The sequence below is a fragment of the Triticum urartu genome, chromosome 1A (genome assembly GCF_056163025.1).
Source record: "Triticum urartu cultivar PI428250 chromosome 1A, HENAU_Tu73, whole genome shotgun sequence".
Lineage (NCBI taxonomy): Eukaryota > Viridiplantae > Streptophyta > Magnoliopsida > Poales > Poaceae > Triticum > Triticum urartu.
In genome coordinates this window covers 432,298,875-432,324,603 of record NC_141873.1, presented here as the reverse complement: position 1 = coordinate 432,324,603, position 25,729 = coordinate 432,298,875, and the positions used below count along the sequence as shown (strand labels likewise).

Sequence of the window (25,729 nt, the reverse complement as noted above, 5' to 3'; positions counted from 1 at the left end):
TTTGGAGGCTTGGAAGGGCTCCTCGGCCCGGGCAGGAGCTCGCCGGGCCTTGGAGTTCGTCAAGGCGTGGTATCCCGGTCTAAGCTTAGCCCAGTTGGCCACGCTTCGGGCAGAGGCTCAGGGGGAGCTGGCGGCTACGGAGGACGCCCTCGTCAAGCGTGCAGCAGCCATCACCAAGTACACCGACACTAGTGTCTTCGTCCCGGAGCGTACTGAGAACGGCGCCGTGGTGCCACCCGACTGGTTCGGAATGAAGCCGGAGGACGGCGAGGACTCGGTGGAGGTGATCGACTCCACCAGCGAGGATGAAGACGAGGAGAGGGAGGAAGGTGAAGGAGAGGCGCCAGCGGCTGGAGCAAACGGCCCACCCCAACTCGACCGCGCCTCCAGCAACAAGCCGCGCTCGGATGAGCTGGCTGCCACTGGAGCCGACCAAGCAGGAGTTGACCAGCCGGCCGCTCCACAAGCCGGCGTCACCGACTCCTCCGACCCGCCGAACCCGTCTGCTGCTCCTTAGGCTGCGTAGTTTACCTTTTGTCTTATCTGCTCAACAGTCTTGATGAACTTGTTTAATTTTGCACAATTCCACCCGTGGGGTGTATCTCAAACTTGCTGAATGCCGACCAAGGGCCTTTGATGTGTATATAAGTTTGCTAACTTCGATCTTTCCTTGCGTTCGACTCCTTTGGCTTTTTCCTTTGTTGCCTTCCCAAGGTGTCGTCTTGCCAGCTCGAACAACCGCTCTGCGTGTTGTGGCTGGGTCAAGCACTTAGCCACTTGGGAAGTAGGGTAGAAGCCGGCCGGCTGCTTAGCAGTTGGTCGACAAGGCTGGGAGCCAGCTTGAACTATGTGGATGCCTTGGGTCCTTAGCCATTTTTCATGCGGGCACCCTTTCAGCTTTTAACTCCCGCCCACCAGTCAGTAGCTCTGTGAGCTGCGACTTTGGTAGGAGTAAGCTTAGGTGCCACGCATTACTTGTCCGGCTGCAGGAAACATTCACATAGTACAAGGCGGCGAGTCCCCGGGCCGACTAGTCGAACCTGGTGCCAAACGGATAAATAAAACAACACCGAAAGATGGGTGCAATACTTATCATATAGACGGAAAAGGGCAGTCCCTGGGGTTCCCGGAGTCTTAGTACGTTAATACAAAAGTTGCATGGTACATACTGCATTTAACTGTAAAATCTTCGGAGGAGGTTCGCGTTCCACGGTCGCTCTGTCTCCTTGCCGGAGTCGTCTCTCTTGCATGCTCGAGGCTTCTGAGCGTCGATGAGGTAGTAGGATTCATTGCCCAACACCTTGCTGATGATGAAGGGGCCTTCCCAAGGTGCCGAGAGCTTGTGTTGGTCGGCTGTTCTCTGGATCAGCCGGAGCACAAGGTCGCCCTCTTGGAAGGATCTTGGCTTGACCTTCCGATTGTAGTACCAATGCAGGCTCTGCTGGTAGATGGCGGACTGGCTGAGTGCTAACAGCCGGCCCTCTTCCAGCAGATTGACGCCGTCTTCTCGTGCTTCTCTTGCCTCCTCTTCGGTGTACATGGTGACTCTTGGGGAGTCGTACTCTATGTCCGTCGGGATGACGGCTTTGGCACCGTAGACGAGGAAGAAGGAGTGAAGCTAGTTGACTTGTTTGGGGTAGTGCGTAGACTCCAAAGGACGGCCGGCAGCTCATCGAGCCAGCAGCCGGCCGAACGCTCCAGAGGATCGACCAGTCGGGGCTTCATGCCGGACATGACGAGGCCATTTTCTTGCTCTACCTGGCCGTTTGACTGCGGATGGGCAACGGACGCTAAGTCCAGTCGGATGCCCTGCATCGCGCAGAAATGGGCCAAGGCGCCTTTGGCAAAGTTTGTGTCGTTGTCGGTGATGATGCTGTGCGGTATGCCATACTGGATTGTGATGTCGGAGATGAAGGTCACAGCAGTCGGCCCATTCAACTTCTTGATTGGTTTTGCTTCTATCCACTTGGTGAACTTGTCCACTGTGACGAGCAGATGGGTCAAGCCCCCACGGGATGTCTTGAATGGGCCCACCATATCCAAGCCCCAGACGACAAAGGGCCAGGCAATTGGGATGGTCTTGAGGGCAGAGGCCAGCTGGTGTGGCTTGGAGCCAAACATCTGACACCCTTTACATTTCTAAACTAGTTCTTTGGCGTCTTTGAGAGCAGTCGGCCAGAAAAAACCGTGGCAGAAGGCTTTGGCTACGAGTGCTCTTGAGGCTGCATGGTGGCCACACTCGCCCTGATGGATATCTTTGAGGATTTCCTGGCCTTGCTCCCGCTCGACACAGCGCTAGTACACACCAGTGACACTGCGCCTCACGAGTTCTCTGTTGACTATGGTATATGCTGCTGCTCGGCGCTGAATCTGCCGGGCCAAGATCTTGTCAGTCGGCAGCTCCTTGTTGATTAGGAAACTAAGGATGGGCTGGGCCCATGAGTGTGTTGCGACTTCTTCAACTGTCAAGACTGCTACTTGTACGAGCGTGGTTGGGCCGGGAGGTGGCGGGTTGGTGTTGGCTGCCGCTTGCTGAGCTGATGGAGTCCCGGGGCCGACTGCTGCAGTCCCTGGGCCGGGTTCTAGAGTCCCCGGGCCGAGTGCGGCTGCTGCAGTCCCCGGGCCGCCTGCCGACTTCTTTGTGCCGACTGCTTGGGTCATCAAGTCGGATCTGACTGCTTCAGGAGGAGCCGGCACAAAGATGGAATCTGATTTTGTTGATGGCTTGATAGACGGCTTGACGAGACGTTGTAGAGCGACGCCGCTGGTATTGCTTGCCGGGTGGAGCCGATTCTTGCTAAGGCATCTGCTTGCTCGTTGTCGTTCCTTCATATGTGGAGAAACTTGCACCCGTCAAAGTATCCACTGAGTTGTCGTACAAGGAAGCGGTAGCTCGCCATGTTTGCATCCTTGGCGTCCCAGTCGCCTGACGACTGCTGGACCACCAAGTCGGAGTCTCCGTACCACAGGATCCAGCGAATGTCGAGTTCCTTGCACTACTAGGGAACACCTTATACACAGAATCTTAGCAGCAACGTGGTTTAAAAACAGACGCTACTGATAATTAGCAGTAGCGAGCTTCAGAAAACAGTGCTACTAATATCTAAGTAGTAGTAGCGCTCTAGGTGAAACGAGCGCTACTACTATAATTGCACGGTGTTGCCTCCAGGCTAGATATAGTAGTAGCGCCCTTCCCAGAGACGCGCTACTGCTAAAGTACTTAGTAGCAGCGTTTTTCTCCAAAACTCGCTGCTGCTAAGTATCACCGCAAATAATTAAGTTTAGTCCCATACTGCTAAGCGAGAAAGGTGTTTACCACCTTAAATATGTTACTTCTCAACCTATCTCGAGCACTTGGTCTTCATTGAACTATATGTGTATGATTTGTGGCTGCAATATGAATTCTCGCCTGTACCTATATAGGTACAGTGAGGATTCAGGTTGACTATTTAGATTCTACACAAAAAGATCAATGATGACCAATGTATATTTTTGATGTTATTACATTGCTTAGACTTATAGCGTCTTTTCAGGACAAAGCGTTATTGATATTGGGATAAACAAAAGAAATAACTGCTTCTATTAGCAGTAGCGTTTTTCTCTAAAACGTGCTATAGATAAGTTAGCTATAGCGCGTTTCCTTTATGAGCGCTACTGCTAGTTCGACTTAACCACCCCCCGGCTCAAAATTTCGCTAAGTCCTCCTTTCCTCCCCGACCTATTCCCCTACTCCTGTCGCCGCCGCCCGAGCCCGAGCCTGCCCTCACCGCCGCTGCCCGAGCCCGCCCTCAACCTCACCGCCGCCACCCGCCGCCGCTCTCGACCACACTGTCGCCGCCCTCGACCTCACCGCCGCCGCCCGAGCCCGCCCAGGACAGCCGCCTCCCGATCCCGAGCCCTCCCTCGCCGCCCCTACCTCCGTCACTGAGCACCTCCCCGGCACCGTCTCTCCCCTCTTTGTAAGCCCCCCACCCCTCTCTCTTTGCTTAGTTAGTAGATGATTTTAGTAGTAGTAGATGTTAATTTAGGGTTCATAGAAAATGATTTTTAGTAGTAGTAGATATTAATTAGTAGTAGTGATGGTTAACTAGTTGTATAATTAGCAGTAGTAGATGTTAATTAGTAGTAGATGTTAATTAGTAGTAGTAGATGTACTAGTTTCTTTCTATTTATAGTAAGTTTATATTTAGTAAGAACGAGTTGAATTAATAGAAGTAGTTTAGTTTTAGTTGAACTAGTTTAGTTTTAGTTGAACTAGTTTAGTAAGTAAATTAATAACTAGTTGAACTACTTTATTTTTTAGAAAGAACTAGTTTTTTTCTATTTATAGTAAGTTTATATTTAGTAAGAACTAGTTGAATTAATAGAACTAATTGAACATGTCATATTTGTTGTTATTTTTTAGTTTAAGCAATTATTTCATGTTTTGGTTACACCTCCGAGTGGCCTATGTTTTGCCGGAGTGTTGATTAATTTCCTTTCCGGGAAATTTCAGGTGCTCGATATGTCCTTTTTTAGCAAAGGTCATGCCGGATTTTTCCGTGAATTCTAGCATGACTTGTGCTAGAATATGTACAAGTTTAATATTTGAATTATGAACGTAGGAAATGTCGTACTCGGACGACGACAGTCTCCCGGGGGTGTGCAGCTGGTGCCACGACGATCGAGGTATGTGCGACAGGTTCGTTGAGCTGGATGAAGATCGGCGCTTCAGCATTAAGCTCGAGGAGACCTTCGATGTTGAAACGGTAGGCAACAATGACAAGTGTTTTTTTTCGTAATTAAGCATGACTTCAACTATGTCAACGTCTAATTTTCATCTTTTACAATTCGACTAGGTTATCCCATGCCATGCAAGACGCTATGTCTTGGAGAGGATGGGTTTTGAAGACCATGAAAAATTTGAAACAAACAAAATACACCTAAGGACCCATCATGATATCGATTTTGAAGTAAATCTGTACAATTCTCAGAGCGTAACCCATTTTGGTTGCCAAAATTGGGAAGCACTTTGCAAAATGTATGGTTTTTATGAGGGTATGATTGTCACCATGGATCTTGGTAATCCTGACATCGAGCAAGACAATATGGACATTTCAGTCCTTGTTGATACGCTTCCGATTCTACCGCAGTGTGAGTTTCTCAAACATAGTTATTAACTAATTTATATTGTTTATTTCAAAATAGTTGACAGCTTATTTCCGTTGACAGCTTATTTTGAATCTTCAAAGAATGTGCAGAAGATGGTAGACAAACCCACTACACTGATGGCTCCGAATTAACTTATAAGGAGAAAAGTCATCTGATTGCTTATTGTACTTTTCTTGAGAATTACAATACCTATTATTGAACTCCTCCAAATTATGGTGAATATGTGCCACTAGTGCACGTGTTGAACCACGGTAACTTCTTTGGAGATACCCTGGTAAGATTTTTTACTATTACGACATCCGTGCATCTTTTGCATACTTCTAAAACTACTACATCATTGCTAACTATGAAGTTATTACTATGTTTTTCAACAGGAAATCCCGATGGATTGTGTGCCTCATCTGATGTATCAGAATGGTCGCCTTGCAGTTATGAACATACAGCCAGGTGAATCTAAGGAGCTCACCTGTGCATATCGGATTTCTAAAACCGGTGAACACATGCTAATCAAAGAATGGAAAAAATGTTTGGACATTCGCAAGGAGGTTCTTGGAAGTAACATTAAGCGAAAGGCAAGAATTGGAGACATGATAATCTCCATTCTCCATAATGGAGAGTCAGGGGCTGTCTTGTTTTTTTGCTATTTTACCTTAGAGAATATAGTAGGTCCTAAGAGAATGTAGTAGGTCCTATGAGGTACAATATGTTTATTATGTAATACAATGTGTTAGAGTTGATGATGAGGAGTACTTATGATTACGATTAGTGACCAATTTGCTATGTGATGTCTCATTGATGAAAATGATGATCTTGAGGAGGTGTTATATGACCATGATGTATTATGATGATCAGTTGTTAATGATATGATGATGATGGTGATATTTATTATAACATTGGGTGAAAGAACCGCGGATTAGTTTCAAGTGCATGTCCATCCACTTGAAACAAGTTCACGGTTCTTTCACCCCGTGATGTAATAACTCATTATGATGTAAAAACAATTTCTAAATTCTTGTTGTATGAAAACTCGTGTAAAGGTGTACGAATACAACTTGAAATAAAAAAGAAATAAAATACGAAATAATGGTAGCAGCGCGGGCAAGGAGAAGCGCTACTACTAATTACCAGTAGCGCTCCTCCGGAAAGTGGCTACTACTAAGTCGATTTAGCAGTAGTGTGGGTGGAGGCACGCTACTGCTATACGTTAGCTGTAGTGCCTTATCAGTAGAGCATCTCCCCGCGCTAGTGATAAGCCTAAAACCCGCGCTGCTGCTAGGCTTTTCCCTAGTAGTGTTGGCAAGACGGAGCCTGTGTATGAGTGCTTCGTATTCTGCTACGTTGTTGGAGGCGGCAAAGTGAATCTGCAATGCATATCTGAGCTTGTCGCCTTTGGGAGAGGTGAGGACGACGCCGACTCCCAAATCAGTGCGCCTCTTGGATCCGTCGAAGTGCATTCGCCAATGGGTGGAGTCGGGCGCTGGCGGCAGGTACTGGGTCTCGGCCCAGTCGACTAGGAAGTCAGCCAGCGCTTGCGACTTGATGGCGGTGCGAGGTTGGTAGTAGATGGTGTAGGGGGCCAGATCAATGGCCCATTTGGGCACTCGGCCTGAGGCATCTCAACTGCCAATGATCTCGGCCAGTGGAGCAGTGCAGACGATAGTTATTGGGTGCTCTTGGAAATACTGCTTCAGCTTCTTGGCGGCAAAGTGCACACCATAGCACATCTTTTGGTAGTGAGGGTAATTTTTCTTGGAGGTGGACAACACTTCGCTTAGGTAATATACCGGCCTCTGGACTGGCAGAACCTTCCCGTCTTCTTTGCGCTCCACGATGATGACTGTGCTGACCACTCGGCTGGTGGTGGCGATGTAGAGGAGCATGGGCTCCTTAGGAGTCGGAGCCGCTAGGACAGTTGGAGTAGTAAACATCTTCTTGAGCTGGAGAAAAGCTTCATCCGCCTTGTCATTCCACTCGAAAAAAGTGGTCTTCTTCATGAGCTGGTACAGGGGAAGAGCCTTCTCGCCCAGCCGACTGATGAAACGGCTGATGGATGCCAAACAGCTGGTGAACTTCTGCACGTCTAGCAGTCGGGTGGGCACCTCCATCCTCTCGATGGCCTTGATCTTCATGGGGTTGCACTCGATGCCGCGTTCAGACACCAGGAAGCCAAGAAGTTGGCCGACTGGTACTCCAAAAACACACTTCTCTGGGTTGAGCTTGATCTGAAAGCGGCGCAAGTTCTCAAAGGTCTCTTTGAGGTCGTCCAACAGAGTGTTTCGCTTCTCTGTCTTCACCACAATATCGTCCATGTAAACATGGGCGTTTCTACTGAGTTGCTTGAGGAGGCACTTCTGCATGCAACGCTAAAAGGTGGCGCCGGCATTCCTCAAGCCGAACGTCATAGTCAGGTAGCAGAAGGCTCGAAACGGTGCGATGAAGGCAGTTTTCAGTCTGTCTGCCGGGTTCAGCTTGATCTGGTGATACCCTGAGTAGGCATCTAGGAAGCTCAGCAGCTCGCATCCGGCTGTGGAGCCTATCACCTGATCAATTCTGGGCAGAGCAAAGGGGTCTTCGGGGCAGGCTTTGTTGAGGCTACTGTAGAGAATACACATATGCCACTGCTTGTTCTTCTTCAATACCAGGACGGGCTTGGCTAACCACTCGGGAAAGAAAACTTCCATGATGAAGCCGACTGCTAGAAGCGAGGCTATCTCTTCTCCCACAACTCTTCTCTTCTCTTCAGACAGACGGCGCAAGGGCTGTCTGACTGGCTTGGCATCAGATCGGACATGTAACTTGTGCTCGGCGAAATCCGTCGGAACACCCGACATGTCTTTGGCAGACCATGCAAAGATGTCCCGATTTTCACAGAGGAAATCGATGAGCTCGCCTTCCTATTTGTTGTCTAGGTTTGCACCTATGACAGCGTGCCTCTCCAGGTTCTCCGGGTCCAAGGGTATCTTCTTCGTCTCCTTCGCCGGCTTGAACGAGCCCTCGGCCTTCGACTCCTTGGGGTTGGGTGACATTTCCGGCTGCTTGCCTGCCATGGCCACAACCCGGTCAAGGAACCGCTTCTCGGCCGTGATCACAAGGGACTCGGCTAGCTGGCTGCTATCAGCTGCACAGGCGGTCGACTTTTTGTAGTCTCCGACTACAGTCAGGATTCCCTTGGTGCTTGGCATCTTCATCCTCAGGTAGGCATAGTGGGGGACTGCCATGAACATGGCTAGAGCAGGTCGGCCAAGCAAAGCATGGTAGGGGCTCTCGAGGTCCACCACTTCAAACCAGACTGGCTCTCGACGGAAGTGCTCTTTGTCCCCAAAGAGGATGTCTATCTGGATCTTCCCGATTGCTGAGCAGGAAATGCCTGGAACTATGCCATGGACTACGGTCCGACTGTGCTGCAGTTGCTTCAGTTTGATTCCCAGCTTCTCCATGGTGTCTCTGTACAGGATGTTGATGCTGCTTCCACCATCAATCAGGACTCTGGAGAAGCGAGCAGCTTGCCTGTCCGTTGCAAAGGTGGCATCCAGGACCATAGCATAGGATCCAGGAGACGGCATCACCTCTGGGTGGTCCGCTCTGCTCCAACTGATGTGTTTCTCCGACCAGTGCATAAACTCAGGCATCCCGGACGCCACTGTGTTGACTTCTCGGTGCTGCTGCTGTCTGCTGCACCTATCGTCGGCTACACTAGTAAACACGACGTAGGCCCCCTGCTCTTCAGGGTACTCATCTTGTACTGCGCCGACTGGCCGATTGGCCGGCTGTTGCGGAGAAGGAGGCAGCGGTGGGCCAGCCGGCGAAGGAGCCTGGAGGCCATATCCCTTGGCTATTCTGGTCAGCCAGAGTGGCATTTTCTAGTGGTGTGGTTGGACGGCTTCGCGCCGCTGTGGAACTTGCATGGGGCGTCTAGAGTCTGCTCATACGAGAAGGTGGGCTGCCAGTTTGGCTTGCCGCCCTTCTGACGCTTGGGTTGTGGCTGCCCTTCCGACTGCTCATCTTCAACTGTCGCCACCTGCCGGCTTGTGAAAGCAGGCTGCGTGGCCTTGCGTTTGTTGTCATTGGGCTGCTGGCGCCGACTGGCGTCACCAGCCGGGGTACGTGGAGCTTGGGGCACCATCTTGCCAGACGCGTCTACTCGGATCTCTACCTTCATGGAGGAGTCGGCGGTGGCGTACTTGTCTGCTATGACTAGCAGCTCATTAAGGGAAGCCGGCTCGTCGCAGAGGAGTCGGTGCTTGAGGAGGGTGCCCTCTCGGCACCCGGCGATGAAGTACTCGATGGCCTGCACTTCGTGCACGCCGTCGCAAGAGTTGCGCAACTCGGCCCAGCGTGTGAGGTAATCGTGAGTCGACTCGTTGGGGCCCTGGACGCACAAGGAGAGCTGGTCGGGCTTGGGCGGCCGCTTGTACGTGCTAGTGAAGTTGCGGACGAAGGCTTCGGTGAAGTCGACCCAGCTGTTGATGCTGCGGGGTTTCAGGCTGTTCAGCCATGTCTGAGCCGTGCCCTAGAGCATGAGGGGAACGTATTTCACGGCAACACGCCTATTTCCATTGGCGATGCTGACGGCTGTGGAGTAGTCGACCCGCCAGTCCCCCAGCTTCACGGAGCCGGTGTATTTGGGGGTGTCTCTAGGGAGCGTGAACCCTTTGGGGAAGGGCTCGTCTCTGATGCGGGGGCCAAAACAAGGCGGACCCAGCTCGTCTTCTTCTTCGAGCATCAGGGATCGGTTGAGGCGGTCGATCCGGTGGCGGGCGTCATTCTCTCTGATTCCCTATCAGCGGCCAAGGCGATCGCCGAGTGACGGGTGATCGACAAGCGGCGGGGAAACGCGCCTCTCCCTGCGGGGTGGAGGAGGCGGGCAGTCATCCCATCGTCTGAATGCTCTTGGGCGGCCATCTTGGTCGCTCTCGATTGTGACGTGAGTCCGGCTGCGGCTGGCAGCCGACTGCTCATCTCTTCTGCCGCGGACACCGCCAGTCGGCGTCCGGGAGGTCGCGCCTTGGTCTTGGCGGGGAGGCGGCTCGTCGTTCCGCTAGTTGGCGCATCAGCGCGGCAGCCGACTTCTTGCTGCGCGGCGGCCGTGTCCAGGAGCTGCAAGACGCGCTCCGTCATGTGGCGACGCTCGTCGCCCTCGAGCTTGTCCAGCTCGTCTGCTGCTGCCTGGGCAGCTCGTATGTTCTCCGCAGGCATGGCGTAGACGGGGTGATCTGCCTCGAACATGTTGGCGATGGTCGCGCCATGCTGTCGGATCTGGTCCGTGCGGCTAGGCCCACCTAGAGCCGGCATGCCGCCGACTGCCCGGTCCATCTCTCGCTGGTAGACCTCCGCAAGGCGTCTCATGCCGGCCAGCCGGTTGGCGCTCTCAACAAGCTGGAGGCTGCGTGCCTCTAGCGTCTCGGCGTCGGCGTCTTCCGGAATAGGCGCGGACAGGTCTTGCAGGGCCGCTTGCAGCGGGTCCTGGCTGCCGCCACCAGAGTGCTCGTCGATGACGAGCACCTCTGTGACGGTGCTGTCGCCGCTGTGCTCATGAGGGAGCGGCTCGTTGTATACCACCACGTTGGTGGGGAACGTGTCAAGCGACGTGGTGTCCGAGTCGACCAGCATCGGGTGGGTGGAGCCAACTGACTCCACGTCTGCAGCAGGCTCGCCAGCGACATGGAGCTAGTCAAGGAGGCTGACGAGGCGATCTTCGGAGTCGCCATTGCCAGCGTCGGACACTGACCCGTCGGAGAGGCTGATCTCGCCCTCAAGATCGGCGAGGCAGCTCACTGCGCAGGCGATCTCTGCGCCACGCAGCGCGTCGGCGCAAACGCCGTCGGGCGTGCCAGGCTGGCCACGCTCGCTGGGAAGGAACAGGGTTCCCGTCCATAACAAGTCTCCAGGAGACGGTGCACCTCGCCACACGGTGGGCGTGAAATGTCGGGGGTTGGGTGAGACATATGCCAACGGGTGGCTTATCATGGTGGGAGCGAGTATAACGTCGCCGGTGCCTGGAAGCGGGATGAGGCGTAGGCATGAACGCCGTCGAACTTTACCCAGGTTCGGGGATCTCCTAGGAGATAACACCCCTAGTCCTGCTCTGCGGGGTCTCCGCATGATCACTAAGGCAAAGTGACTACAATGGTGCTCCTTGAACTGTATGCTAGAGGTAGGAGAAGGCAAGGCTAGCTCTTCTCCCTCTCTATGTATGTGTCTAGTCTAAATAGGTCCGAACCCTTTGCATGGGTGCCCCGGGGGGTTTATATAGGCCTAACCCCCAGGGGTACAATGGTAATCTGGCCGGGTGTCGGTCCCGATTGTCATTGTCTCTGGTCGCCGGCTTCTCCGCCAACTGCTAGGGCCCGCCGACTTGGTGGGCCCCGTCGACTGGTAGGGTACAGGGCCGACAGGCCATACCCGTAGATCAGGGGTCCTGCCGGCTCCTGGTTACTGTAGTCGTGATGCTGATGATGCGTCCTTGGTCAGGGGGGCATGGCTACAGTCCCAACGTCTGGTGGGAGATCACTGTAACCACTCTGCGTCTCTTCTGGTTAATGGCGCGCGGAGCCCAAGGAGGGGGCCAGCCGTCTGCTAGAAGCCGGCTCCCCTTGGGTCCGACTGGTCCGGCCTCTGCCGTCTTCTGGGCTCTCGCTGACTAGTAGGGCCCGCCACTTGCGGGCTGTACTGACAAGTCGTTGTGGGATCAGGGTCTCGTCCGCCAGTCGTGACGTCAAGGGTGGAGTGGCAACAGTGTCGCGCCGCTGGAAATCTCCGTCACCACTGTGCACTGTGGCCACACCTGATCTAGGATTCGGGGGGTGGGCTACACTGTAGCATCTCCCCGTCTTGTCATCTTAATGTGGGCAAAGATTTGTTGGGCGTCGTGAGCCGGCTGCTTGGGAACCGGCCTTCCTGGGAGTCGCCAGCCAGGAGTCGGCCCGTCCTTGTGCCATCTCCCGGGGCCAGCCGTCTTCTAGCAGTCAGCCATCTGGCATGCCGGCCACCAGAAGGCTGCACTTCATCTTGGTGTCTTGAGGGGCGCAGCCTGCCCCAATGTCTTGAAAGATCTTGGGACTCAGGATTGGCTACCCGTGGCCCATTGCTCCGACAGCTTCACATGTCGTGACGAGCTCGACCGCATCTTGGACGGTTGTCGGCCAATAGAATCCTTGCCGGAATGCTTTCCCAACTAATTTCCTTGATCCAATGTGTGATCCGCACATATCTATATGAATCTCAGCCAGTAGTTCCTTTCCATCCTCCCGGCAGACACACTTCAATTTCACATCATTGGGCCTCCTTCTGTACAGAGTGTCATCGACAAACTGATACATACTGGCCCTCCGTGCTACTTTCTCAGCTTCATCTTGGTTGCCGGGAAGTTCTCTGGTTTGGAGGAAGTGAACGATGTGGCTTGCCCAAGCTGGAGCCTGGGGCTCGGCAACGAGGACTAGCGGCACCTCCTCTGCTGCGGGAGCACCAGCCTCATTCGTGGGGACCATGGGCCCGGCTGGAGGGGGTGGTCCGGCAGGCTATGAGGAGTTGTTTCCGGCAGGGTCTCTGCCATGAGGGGACGACTCGACCAGGAGAGGCCTACCGTAGTACAACTTTCTCATTTTCCGGGCCATTGTGGCTGGTGCTACGGAGGGCTGAGAGAGATGGAGAACAAAAGTTCCTGGTTCCACGGGAAGCTTCTGCCCAGCACACTTCAACAGGTGATCAGCTATGCTGTTTTCCGCACGAGGGACGTGCTCTGTTTGCAACCCGTCAAAGTGCTCCTCCAATCTCCTCACTTCCTCGACTTATGCTTCCATCAATGGGCTTTTATAATATTTGTTGACTTGTCTCACCACAAGTTGTGAATCTCCTCATATGATCAGCTTCTTGATTCCGAATTCTGCTACAATTCTGAGCCCGGCAAGGAGCCCTTCATACTCAGCTGTATTGTTGGTGGCTTCTTCTTGGGCAAAGTGCATTTGCACGACGTACTTCAAGTGCTCCCCAGAGGGGGCAACAAAGAAGCACGCCAGCCCCTGCACCTTGTAGGGAAAAGGCACCATCAAAGTACATAATCCATTCTTGGGGTGATTCCTTGCCGGGGATAGTTGTCTCTTTCACTTCCTCATCAGGGGTTGGCGTCCATTCTGCAATAAACTCTACCAGCGCCCTGCTCTGAATAGATGATGTGCTCTCAAACTTCATACCAAATCATGATAACTCCAAAGCCCACTCCACTATTCTACCGGTAGCCTCAGGGTTTCAGAGTATCCTTTGCAACGGAAAACGAGTGACAATCGTGATCTCATGGGCTTGGAAGCAGTGGCACAGTTTCCTTGAGGCCATAATGAGACCAAAGATCAACTTTTGCATGCCAGAGTACCTCGATCTAGCCCCTTGTAACAAGGAGCTGACAAAGTACACTGGGCACTGCACCACTTTCTTCCTTGCCGCGTCCTTGGGGTTGCTCTCGTTGCCGTGCTCATTATTGTTCTGATCCTTTTCTGACTCTGTCGTTATCTACCCACTTTTTGCCTCATCCACTTTTCGTTGTGCTACCAAGGCAGCACTTTCCACTTGGTTGGTTGCCGCCATGTATAGCAATAATGGTTCTTGGGGTTTGGGTGCAACCAGGGTAGGCACAGCTGATAGGTAGGCTTTCAACTCCTGCAGAGCTGCATCTGCTTCTGGGGTCCACTTCATAGGCCCTGCTTTCTTTAAAATATTAAAGAATGGTAGGGCATGCTCGGCAGACTTGGAAATGAACCTACTCAGCGCAGCAACGCATCCTGTCAAGCGCCTCACATCCTTAACTGTCCTTAGTGCTTGGATCTGCTCGATGGCTTTGTTCTTGTCAGGGTTAGCTTCGATCCCCCAATGGGACACGAAAAAACCAAGCAGCTTGCAGGAGGGGACACAAAACACACACTTCTTCAGATTAAGCTTCAAATTGATCTTGCGTGGATTAGCAAATGTCTCCTCCAAATCATGGATAAGAGTGGTCTTATCCTTGGCTTTCACCACGATATCATCCATATAAGCTTCTATGTTTCTGTATAACTGTGACTCAAAACCAATCTGAACTGCCCTTGCAAAAGTGGACCCGGCACTCTTTAGTCCGAATGGCATGTGTACAAAGCAGTACATACCACATTGAGTGATGAACGATATCTTCTCTTCATCTTCTTTCGACATGAAGATCTGGTGATATCCGGAATATGTGTCCAGAAAGGAGAGCAAATCACACCCTGAAGTGGAATCCACAATCTGGTCGATACGTGTCAAGGGAAATGGGTCCTTTGGGCAAGCCTTATTGAGATCTGTGAAATCAATGCAAAGCCTCCATTCCCCATTTGCCTTCCAGACTACCACTGGATTTGCTAACCATGTAGGATGCAGTACTCCTCTGACCAAACCAGCCGCCTCCAGTTTCTTGATTTCCTCAGCAATGAACTGTTGCCTTTCCAGGGCCTGCTTCCGGACTTTCACTTGACAGGTCGGGCGTGTGGGCAGACAGCAAAGCGGTGCTCGATTACCTCCCTGGGAACACGGGGATATCAGATGGTTGCCAGGCAAACACAGCGATGGAGGGAGGCGCCCCTGGAGCGGGCGTCGATCCTAATGAGGTCCCAACCATGACGCCACCTTCTTGGGGCCCGGTACGGCGCAACTGCTTCTTCTTGGGGATGGCCTACGGAAGGCCCTCACCCTTGCTGTCGGGATCGTTGACTGCTGCGGCTTAAAAGGCACGCTCAAGGGAGCACACCGCATCTCATTCTTCGCATGGGACCATGATGACTCCGCTGCTTCCTGGCATCTTGAGGACGTTGTAGCCGTGGTGTCTCGCCGCCATGAACTTGGCCAGGGCTGGATACCCAAGGATGGCGTTGTATGGCAGACGGATGTGCGCGACATCGAAGTCGATAAGCTCGGTGCAGTAGTTCTTGTGTTCCCCAAAGGTGACAGGGAGGCAGACCTGCCCTATCGGTGTGGTGGAACCATCGGTCCCTCCTGAGAAAGGCTTGGTAGGCTGGAGCTGGTCATACGACACTTGGAGGTTGTCGAATGTGTTGACAGACAGGACATTGAGCCCTACGCCGCCGTGGATGAGGTTCTTGGTAACTTGAACATTGCTGATGACTAGCGAACAAAGCATCGGGAGCGTGCCAGCAGTGGCTGCGCACTTGAGCTGGTCTGCTGAGCTGAAGGTGATGGCGCACTGGGACCACCTGAGCGGGCGTGTGGCCTCATGCTTTGGGAGAACTGCATTCACTTCATGAGCAAACTGTTTGAAGATACGCTGCGAGGTTGGGGCCTGGGCTCCGCCCAATATGCCGGCGATGGCGCGCGGCTTCTGAAAGCCCCCAGCCCCCTCATCTTGGTGATGGTCATCATTCCTTCTTGGTGGTGGCGGCAGCGGGGGAAGACCGGCGTTGCCCTGAGGGCGATCCTCGCGAGACTGGTCCCTCCAGGCGCCCTCGCGAGGAAGATCTTGCCAGCGGTCCTCACGAGGCCAGTCACGCCACTCCTGGCGTGGGCCACGGTCATCCCAGCGCCCGCCACTGCGTCCTCCTCCTCTGTCGTAGCTCCGGTCACCGCGCTCGGGGTGTCGACCGAAGCGTCCTTCATGAATGGCCCTGAGCTCTTGGCAGTCATTGGTGTTGTGGGTGTTCAGGTTGTGGAAGGCGCAGAACGGTCGCCTGCCCTTAGATGACTCGGGCTGGTCTCTGCCACGCTTGGTGTCCGGCTCCGCTGTGAGCACGGCCACTCCCTTGCGCTTCACGTCTTTTGCCTTGGCCTTCTTCTCCTCCGGGTCCGCCGCCGGTAGCTCGAGGAGGGAGAGGCGCCCCTCCTCAGCTCTTGCGCACTTGGTCGCCAGGTTGAACAGCTCCAAGGACGTGCACAACTCCTCGTGGATAGCGAGCTCTTCCTTCATCTTGATGTCACAGATGCCATCGAAGAACGCGGAGATGATGGCCTCGTCCGTCACCTTGGGGATCTTGAGGCGAAAATTGTTGAAGCGCTGGATGTACTTCTGGAGGGTCTCTCCTGGCTTCTGCTTGACGCGGCGTAGGTCACCCACAGCCGGTGGGCGGTCGCGAGTGCCTTGGAAGTTGGAGACGAAGCGGTCGCGCATCTCGTCCCAGGAGGAGATCGAGCCAGGAGGCAGGTTCAGGAGCCACGAGCGGGTGCCGTCTTTGAGTGTCATAGGGAACCAGTTCGCCATGACCTTCTCATCACCGTTGGCCGCCTCGATGCTCAGCTCATAGAGCTGCAGGAACTCCGCAGGGTCGGGGGTGTCGTCGTAGCGAGGAGGCAGGTCTGGCTTGAACTTGCCCGGCCAGGCGACGCTACACAACTCGGGGGTGAAGGCGCGGCAGCCAGCTGTGGTCACCGGGGCCCGTCTTGGAGGTGGAGCTTGGTCCTGACGCCCATGTGCCGCCACAGTGAGCGGCGCGAGGGCCTGCCGCGGCAGACGATCCTAGCGCTGCGGTGCAAGGAGTGGCGGAGCGTTATCTTGCGGCCGAGGAACTTCTTGACAGCTTCTTTCTTCACGCGCGGGCGTCAGACATGATGGATCGCGTCGTGGGGCCGCGCGCCTTGACGCCAAGGTGCCGTCTTGGGGCTGAGGTGGTGGAGGCGCTCCGTGAGCTACGTTGCCCGTAGCCGGCGGAGGGTGAGGCAGTGAGAGAGACGGAGCAGGGGAGCCCCCTGCCGCGCGGACAAGCTCAGCGATGCGGTCGAGCCAGTCCTCATAGAGGTCGTCGACCGGATGGTAGCGGGAGCTCGTGCGCCATGAGGAGCGCACCCCGTGCATCCATGGGATCGCGACGAGCGTGGGACGAGGAGACGGCCGGGGTCAGCGACAGAGTGGCGGTGCGGCCATCCCGCCGCACCGAGGGGTGCAGCGAGGATGCTTGCTTCTTGTTCCCCGCCGGGCCGGTGGCGGCAGGAGACGGAGAACGACGAGGTGGCCCACTAACGGGAGCCGTCTGTGCGACGCGGGTGGCCAGGGCAGCCCGACGCTCAGCGCGAGCACGACGAGCGTCCACCATAGAGACGATGGAGCGATTGGACGCGGAATGACGGATAGGAAGCTCCGGCACACCCCTACCTGGCGCGCCAAATGTCAGATCTCGGGTTCCAGCAAAACCCTCAAGGTTTAAACTCTGGGGTGTGCACGAAGGTTTCCTCCCTACCAATTCGCGCCCTAGCTCGTTAAGATTTCGCGGACGAACTCGACGAACTCACAACACAAAAGACACGAGATTTATACTGGTTCAGGCCACCGTTGTGGTGTAATACCCTACTCCAGTGTGGTGGTGGTGGATTGCCTCTTGGGCTGATGATGAACGGTACAAGGGGAAGAACAGCCTCCTGAGGACGAGGTGTTCTTGTGCTTGTCATGCTGTGGTGGTGTGTGTCTCTAGGTAAGATCTCGGTTGATGATCCCATGCCTCTCTACTATGGTGGCTAGCTCTATTTATAAAGGCCCTGGTCCTCTTCCCAAATATTGAGCGGGAAGGGAGCCAACAACGACCAATTTGAAAGGGGACAACCAGTACAGCTTATCCTGACAAAAGCGGTCTTCGCCTGCCAAAGGCTCTGGTGGTGATGCCGTCTTGGGCTCCATGGTGACCTCCGTCCTGCCGTCCTGCTGGTCATGGTCTCGTTGCACCGATATGGAAACCTTTGCTTGATGCCTCGGTACTCTGCGCCTGCGCTTGCCTCCTTAGCACCAAAGAGGGAACAAGGACGCTGCGCACGCTGGCGCCCGCCTAATCCTGATCGTCATGGCTCACGTCACGAGGGCCTCGCAAGGTTTGCCTTGCCTAGATCTCTCAGCCCCTCACGAGCTAGCCTGGTGAGGCCGCCCTTTAGGAGGTCCTATGTCGTGTTGATGAAGTTGGGTCGTACTGGCCCGCTAGCTACGCCACGCCGTGGGCCGCAGGCAGGCATGTCTGGGGACCCCCGTTCCCAGGACACCGACAATAACAATGATCTCCTATTTTAACAGAAACAACAGGCATGCCCACAATAGGTCTATGTTTATCTTTAGCATCAGGTCTAGCAATTCTAGCAGCTACAGAAAGAAATAACATGCCCATCAATATTATCGACCAAGAGATCTTTAACCATAGCTATATTAGGTTCAACTTTAATTTGTTCAGAGGATGTAGATGTTTTAGCATTACTCTTACGAAGCACAGTTGAAGCTTTGGCATGATCCTTTATTCTAATAGGGAAAGGTGGTTTTTCAACATAAGCAGTAGGAACAATAGGATCATTATAAGTGATAGTCTTTTCTTCAACTTTAACAGGTGCAACTACTTTTACTTCAATCGGAGGACTATATTTAAACCACTTCTCCTTAGGGAGATCAACATGAGTAGCAAAGGATTCACAGAAAGTAGCTACTATCTCAGAGTCAAGTCCATATTTAGTGCTAAATTCACGGAAAACATCGGTGTCCATAAAAGATTTAACACAATCAAACTTAGGTGTTATACCTGACTACTTACCTTCGTCGAGGTCCCAATCTTCGGAGTTGCGTTTAATTCTTTCCAATAAATCCCATTTGAATTCAGTAGTCTTCATCATAAAAGAACTAGTGCAAGAAGTATCAAGCATGGTTTGATTATTGAGAGAAAGCCGAGCATAATTTTTTTGAATAATCATTTCTCTTGTGAGCTCATGATTGGGGCATGAATATAACATTGACTTAAGCCTCCCCCAAGCTTGAGCGATGCTTTCTCCTTCGCGAGGCCAAAAATTATATATATAATTGCGATCACGATGAACAAGATGCATAGGATAAAACTTCTAATGAAATTCCAATTTCAATCGGTTGTACTTCCATGATCCCATATCATCACATAGCCTATACCATGTCAATGCCTTTCCCTTCAAAGATAAAGGGAAGACCTTCTTCTTGATAACATCTCTGGGCATACCTACAAGCTTTAATAATCCACAAACTTCATCCACATATATTATGTGCTCATCGGGATGTAGTGTTCCATCTCCTGCAAAAGGATTAGCTAGCAGTTTCTCTATCATACCCGAAGGAATTTCAAAGTAAACATTTTCATTTTTAGTAGGTTCATTAGGTTGAGGAGAAACTCTTTGCTCTACTAGTCGGGGTGAAGATACCCCGAACAAGCCCCTCAGAGGATTACTTTCCATAGTAACAAGTGACAGTAAATTTCAGCACACTATATAAATTTTTCCTTAACAAATTCCACCTACCAAAGGCACTCCACTCCCCGGCAACGGCGCCAGAAAAGAGTCGTGATGACCCAAAAGAATAGGGGATCTATCGTAGTCCTTTTGATAAGTAAGAGTGTCGGACCCAACGAGGAGCAGAAGGAAATGACAAGCGGTTTTCAGTAAGGTATTCTCTGCAAGCACTGAAATTATCGGTAACAGATAGTTTTGTGATAAGATAATTGGTAACGGGTAACAAGTAACAAGTGTAAATAAAGTGCAGCAAGGTGGCCCAATCCTTTTTGTAGCAAAGGACAAGCCAGGACAAATTCTTATATAAAGGAAAGCGCTCCCAAGGACACATGGGAATTATCGTCAAGCTAATTTTCATGACGCTCATATGTTTCGCGTTCGTTACTTTGATAATTTGTTATGTGGGTTGACTGGTGCTTGAGTGCTGCCCTTCCTTGGACAAGCATCCCAGTTATGATTAACTACTCTTGCAAGCATCCACAACTACAAAAGAAGTATTAAGGTAAACCTAACCATAGCATGAAACATATGGATCCAAATCAGCCCCTTATGAAGCAACGCATAAACTAGGTTTTAAGCTTCTGTCACTCTAGCAACTCATCATCTACTTATTACTTCCCAATGCCTTCCTCTAGGCCCAAATAATGGTCAAGTGTCATGTAGTCTACGTTCACAAAGCACCACTAGAGGATAGACAACATACATCTCATCAAAATATCGAACGAATACTAAATTCACATGATTACTTATAGCAAGACTTCTCCCATGTCCTCACGAACAAATGTAACTACTAACAAATCATATTCATGTTCATAATCAGAGGGGTATTAATGTGCATAATGGATCTAAACATGTGATCTTCCACCGAATAAACAAACTAGCATCAACTACAAGGAGTAATCAACACTACTAGCAACCTACAGGTACCAATCTGAGGCTATGAGACGAAGATTGGATACAGAGATGAACTAGGGTTTGAGAGGCGATGGTTCTAGTGAAGATGTTGATGGAGATTGACCCCCTCCCGATGAGAGGATCATTGGTGATGACGATGGCGATGATTTCCCCCTCTCGGAGGGAAGTTTCCCTGGAAGAACAGCTCCGCCGGAGCCCTAGATTGGTTCCGCCAAGGTTCCGCCTCGTGGTGGCGGAGTTTCGTCCCGTAAGCTTGCTTCTGATTTTTTTTCCAGGGTAAAAGACCTCATATAGCAGAAGATGGGAACCGGAGGCCAGCCAGGGGGCCCATGAGGCAGGGGGCTCGCCTAGGGGGGTAGGCGCGCCCCCACCCTCGTGGATGGTGGGTGGCCCCCCTCTGGTACTTTGTTCGCTCAGTATTTTTTATATATTCCAAAAATAATTCCCGTGGAGTTTCAGGACTTTTGGAGTTGTGCAGGATAGGTCTCTAATATTTGCTCCTTTTCTAGTCCAGAATCCCAGCTGCCGGCATTCTCCCTCTTCATGTAAACCTTGTAAAATAAGAGAGAAAAGGCATAAGTATTGTGACATAATGTGTAGTAACAGCCCATAATGTAATAAATATCGATATAAAAGCATGATGCAAAATGGACGTATCAGTCGTCCAGTAGGAGCACGACCGCATCGATGCGTTCGTCTTGTACTGGCGACCTGCTGCCCTTCTGCATGGCTCTTCCCCCTTTTCTCGGTGCCGTCATCACCGTTTCTTCCAGCTGCCGGGAAAAGGCTCGCCCCCTGGTGCTTCCGCTTCCTTTTGGGGCCTTCTGGCTGGGCTCTGGTGCCTTCCTCTGCCGGTTCCTGTGCTGGAGCCCCCCTTTCGGTCCTGGGGCGGTGACCAGGGGGCCGTCGAGGTGCTCCGCACGTCTTCCTCCTTCGCGGCCTCGCCACTCCCGATCATGTCAGGCTGGGGTTGCTAGCTCCTGACAAGGATTGTGGTGGCGTTGTGCTGGTGTGGCACCCGTCCTCTTCTCTTCCCACGGCAATACCTAGGATAAGAGGGACATGGAGAGGAGTTTACGGATCACTTATCTTTGTTCAATCTTAAACTGGCAAGCAATCGCCAAATTTTAATTCAAATAACTAGTCGCCGACCCGTGCATTCGCACGGGCTAGTGTCTATTCCAATTGGATTTTCTGTTTTGTTTGAACTCAAACATTTATTTCTTTTATACATGCTCCAATTCCATATTTTCATTTATGAATTTCGCATGTTCACATGTAAAAATTGAAATTCTATATTCATGTGCCATATTGTGAAAAATATATATTCGCAAGTTTGGATGCTACAACATTTGGTTAACTGTAAATTTTTTGGATATTATGTATACAACATGAGTGTATATCATATTTACTATAAGTAAAAGTTGGAAAATAAATATCTTACTCTAGATTCATAGTGCTACTTATAGATCCGGCTAGCGTTTCTGCAAACCATTAAAGCCTAGTTGTTAAAGGCCAAAGATGAATAGGTATATGCATTAGCATTTCAGTCAACTTATATCATATAATATATCCTTGCTGAAATTATGGTTGGTTTACGCTATGCTACTAATTTACTTCAGTTTTCTTGACGTGGAATTCATACTACTCATAGTTTAGAATTAGATATCTTTATTTTCTTTTATAACAAACTTCAATCGAGATGTTAGACCAACTGATTAAATGAAAACGGTCATTGTACAAACTTGAGTTTGTGATATCGCTACACGAAATTCCAGTATCTAGACGTCTGTACGGGCTAGCACTAAAAAACACATAATAGTGACATTTTCAATATGTTCATTTTGCAAATTCTTTCCACAATAATATAGAAAAATATCCAAATTATTATTATCCAGGCATATTAAGTTCTCAGCTGCTTCAAACTTTCCATAGAACAAAATACTATATTCTTTGAATAAGTTCCTTATGGCCTGCATTATATGTTATAATTTGGTGGTTAATAAGATATAAAAGAAAATGAATTGATGGACACCGGATGTTTGAATAACCTTAGTGAGCTTTGAAGTATCTATAGTACTATGTACAAATGGAAATAAATAAGAGCTATACTATGAAGAGCAACTTGCCAACTTATCGATTTGACGTTGATTGAAATTGAGGAAAAATTGGACCCCACAATCTAATGCTAAATAAGAAATATTAGATTTTAAAAAATGACATGCAAATAAAATAGTGATTAAAAACATGTAGCAGCTTATCATGATTATCCACATTGATTTAGAAACTCGTAATTAGGCATTTTACATATTCATATGATTTCAAACCAGCATTACCTTGGGACTTCTTTTAATTCTTAGCAATCAGTTATATAGTACATCATTTTTTTGCCGTTCAGCATGAGTAGTTATCTATCCTCTTAATAGAAGGTATATGGTATTCTTTTTTGCTTTCTTAGATTCCGCGGTATTGTTTTTTGGTTGATACACCATTGGAGATCTAACATGTATAGTTCTACTTTCAAAAAAAATACATGTATGGTTATCTCTTGTCATAGATAGTTATAATTGTGAACGTTCAAACAAAGCGATGTTGCATTAGATGGCATGTAACACATGTTTGATCACATCGACAATATATATTTCGGAGAACCTAATCGATCTATTGTCATAATAATGACAAAAACATATAGTAGTAGAAACATATTAAAACATCTTATATTTATTTACAAAGGGAGTGCAATATATATGCAAAGATCAGTGGCATACGTTTGTACGGAAATGTTGTAGTGACATCCATTCTAATAACATGTGACTTAGATCACTACCAGTCACATGAAAAATGCTTCACGGCCTTGTAAATTACCACCAAGTCCTCCCAGCGAGTGGAGTTACTTCCGTCCAACCGAAGAACTGGCCCCGTAAAAAAACTGGTTTACGATCTATAAAGTAGAACAAAAGAACTGATTAGTAAAGATTAGCTTAATTTTAAAAACATAGATTTTGGTCCTTTTAGTGAAGGCTAGCTACTAAAGTACAATGCATGAACTATCTGTCATATGTATATCAACGGTACTTGCTTAAAAAAGGTATGTATATCAACGTTATCCTTTCCTAGCTTTTCTCAAAATAGTTGCAATAGTGGGAAGCTAGAGGCACATGCCATGAAGATTTCATTTTACATCAGTGACAATAGCAAGCTATAATAGATAGGAGAAAGCATGCATGATCCTTTCTGGTACAAACATCATGTTGACGTAAATTACATTGGCATGGAGATCATCGAGTCCAGTGATTCTAAAGAGTTCTTCTACTGCGTTATATATGTAAGAAATACATATAGAATGAAAGCACATGTATGAAGAGAATATGATTAATTAGTGTTATGTGTTGTATCAGACTTGAAGTGAGAGAAGTAAAAATTAGGTGTAAAATGTGTTGGTTTCTACCAGAAACACATGTATAGATAAATATTCTACCATAGGATGAAGTTTATATAGAACTCCTACATTGCTCGGAGAAGGTAACAAAATTGGTGGCTATCATGGGCTTTCCGCATTTTGTCTGTTCTCCACAAACGAAAATAATAGTCTGAAGTACAGCTTTATCACAGTACACACCTTTATCCACTGGATTCACCATTATGAGTAGAAAATACATGTCATTTAAGTTTACTTACAAAATTATGTTGTCAACAAAAGGCAAGCATGCATAAGCACTCCATGATTCTTGTACAAATTACATAAGAAAAAGCTCTATGATTTCTCTATAAATTATTTAATGGAGCTCGTCAAATACCTTACTGGATTATTAAGATGCTATCATGTTTGTCTCCAATCTAGCTACATTGCAACACCACAAGTAATTTCACTCGTGAGCAGTTTATTCTGAAACATAGTAAATTGCCAATTAATCATTACTGATCCCTTTGTAGTATACATTTAAGGAAAAACTTGTCAGGACATAAAATACATTTGATTCTTGGAAGTGGCACTACCTTACTACAATATGTTACAATAATAGGCATACTTCTAATTTCTATAATTTATTGAACATCACATTGAAATGCTCTGTACACAGTGATTATGATCAACTTCAGTTATAAAAATCACTGTGAGATGCACTACCAATCTGAAACTAACTCTGTATGACATTCAGAGCATCATATTAAGGGCTTGAATTTACTAAATGGAAAAAAAGACAAATTAACTACCTGTGCGCTGATCCATAACATATACATCACAGACAACTCTTGCAGATCATATCTAATGAACCGCCGAATTAATACAAATGTGTTGTTTGTCAAACCTGTCATGCTTTTGTTCATAGTAAACTTGGTATATCCATCTCTAAACTTGCATACTACATGCCTAACTGTTGCACCACCAAGATTTGACCTGCTGTTAGTAGTGTGACCAGCAGTGTGATTGTGTGGCTAATATAACCTCTGGAATGATACGAACAATTTGCAGGTGAAGTACATTCGTACTATTGTTAATATTAGATTTAACTTTTCCAGTAAAATATATTTCTTGCTCTGGATTATTAATCCGGCAATCATACCATAATCATCACTCATCAGTATAGGTTCCACTATTGTTTGTAAACTCTGCAGACTATATGTATGTGGCTAGGTAATGACAACATAAGGTGTGGTTGCAGGCACAAAGTAAAAGATCATGGTGAAGTATAAAGCCCAAAACACATGCTCTTCCAAATAAATTTTGAAACAGAATAGCTTGCTACTTTACTCATGGTTTGGCATGTGGATTATACAATGGCATACCTTAGGTGGAGCACTGGCCACGGTGAAGAGCGTGGGAGCAACTTTTCCAGTAAAATAGCTTTATTGCTCTGAATTATTAATCCGGCAATCATACCATAATCATCACTCATAATTATTGGTTTCACTCTTGTTTGTAAACTCTGCAGACTATCTATATATGGCAAGTTAATGACGATAGAAGCCATGGTTGCAGCCACACAGTAAAAGATCATGGTGAAGTATAAAACCCAAAACACATGCTCTTCCAAATAAATTTTGAAACATAATAGCTTGCTACTTTACTCATGGTTGGCATGTGGATTATACAATGGTGTACCTCAGGTGTAGCACCAGCGGTCAGTGTTCCATCAAAGTTGTACATCGTTGTTATAGAGAAAATGTTAGAACGGCGAGGCTGGATACTTTCACATAAGGGCTTGAGGCCATCGTTTATGTGTCAAAGAGAGCGTTCCATGTGGAGTCCATGTCCGACGCCCATTACTGACGTGCTCGAGTAGGACACAAAATCCGAGTCAGGGACGCCCTCTATTTTTGCAGCCCACATAGGCACCTCGACTTCTATATAGCCAGAAGGCATGCATGCTATACATGACCAATTTTATTCATAAATAGCTACAGAGATAAAACAGTTCATCTATGGGGGGAGCGAGTACCT

At 49.4% G+C, this 25,729-nt stretch overlaps 1 protein-coding gene across 1 annotated transcript; it reads right to left on the bottom strand.

Moving 5' to 3' along the window:
* Positions 1-10,818: 10,818 nt before the first annotated feature.
* On the bottom strand, positions 10,819-16,270 carry LOC147991569 (uncharacterized). Its single transcript, XM_087538731.1, has 2 exons — positions 15,363-16,270; positions 10,819-10,999 (listed from the first exon to the last, which is right to left on the bottom strand). The coding sequence occupies exons 1-2, from the start codon at positions 16,268-16,270 to the stop codon at positions 10,819-10,821; spliced, it is 1,089 nt and encodes a 362-aa protein (XP_087394857.1).
* Positions 16,271-25,729: the final 9,459 nt, after the last annotated feature.

Bases quoted from the DNA above. Each gene is read 5' to 3' on its own strand.
- LOC147991569 (XM_087538731.1), bottom strand. From the start codon at position 16,270: ATGCGCGACCGCTTCGTCTCCAACTTCCAAGGCACTCGCGACCGCCCA. The intron at 11,000-15,362 runs GTGGTCCCAGTG...GTTCCTTCCCAG, and splicing joins GAGGCCACACGCCCGCTCAG to CGAGCGTGGCCAGCCTGGCA.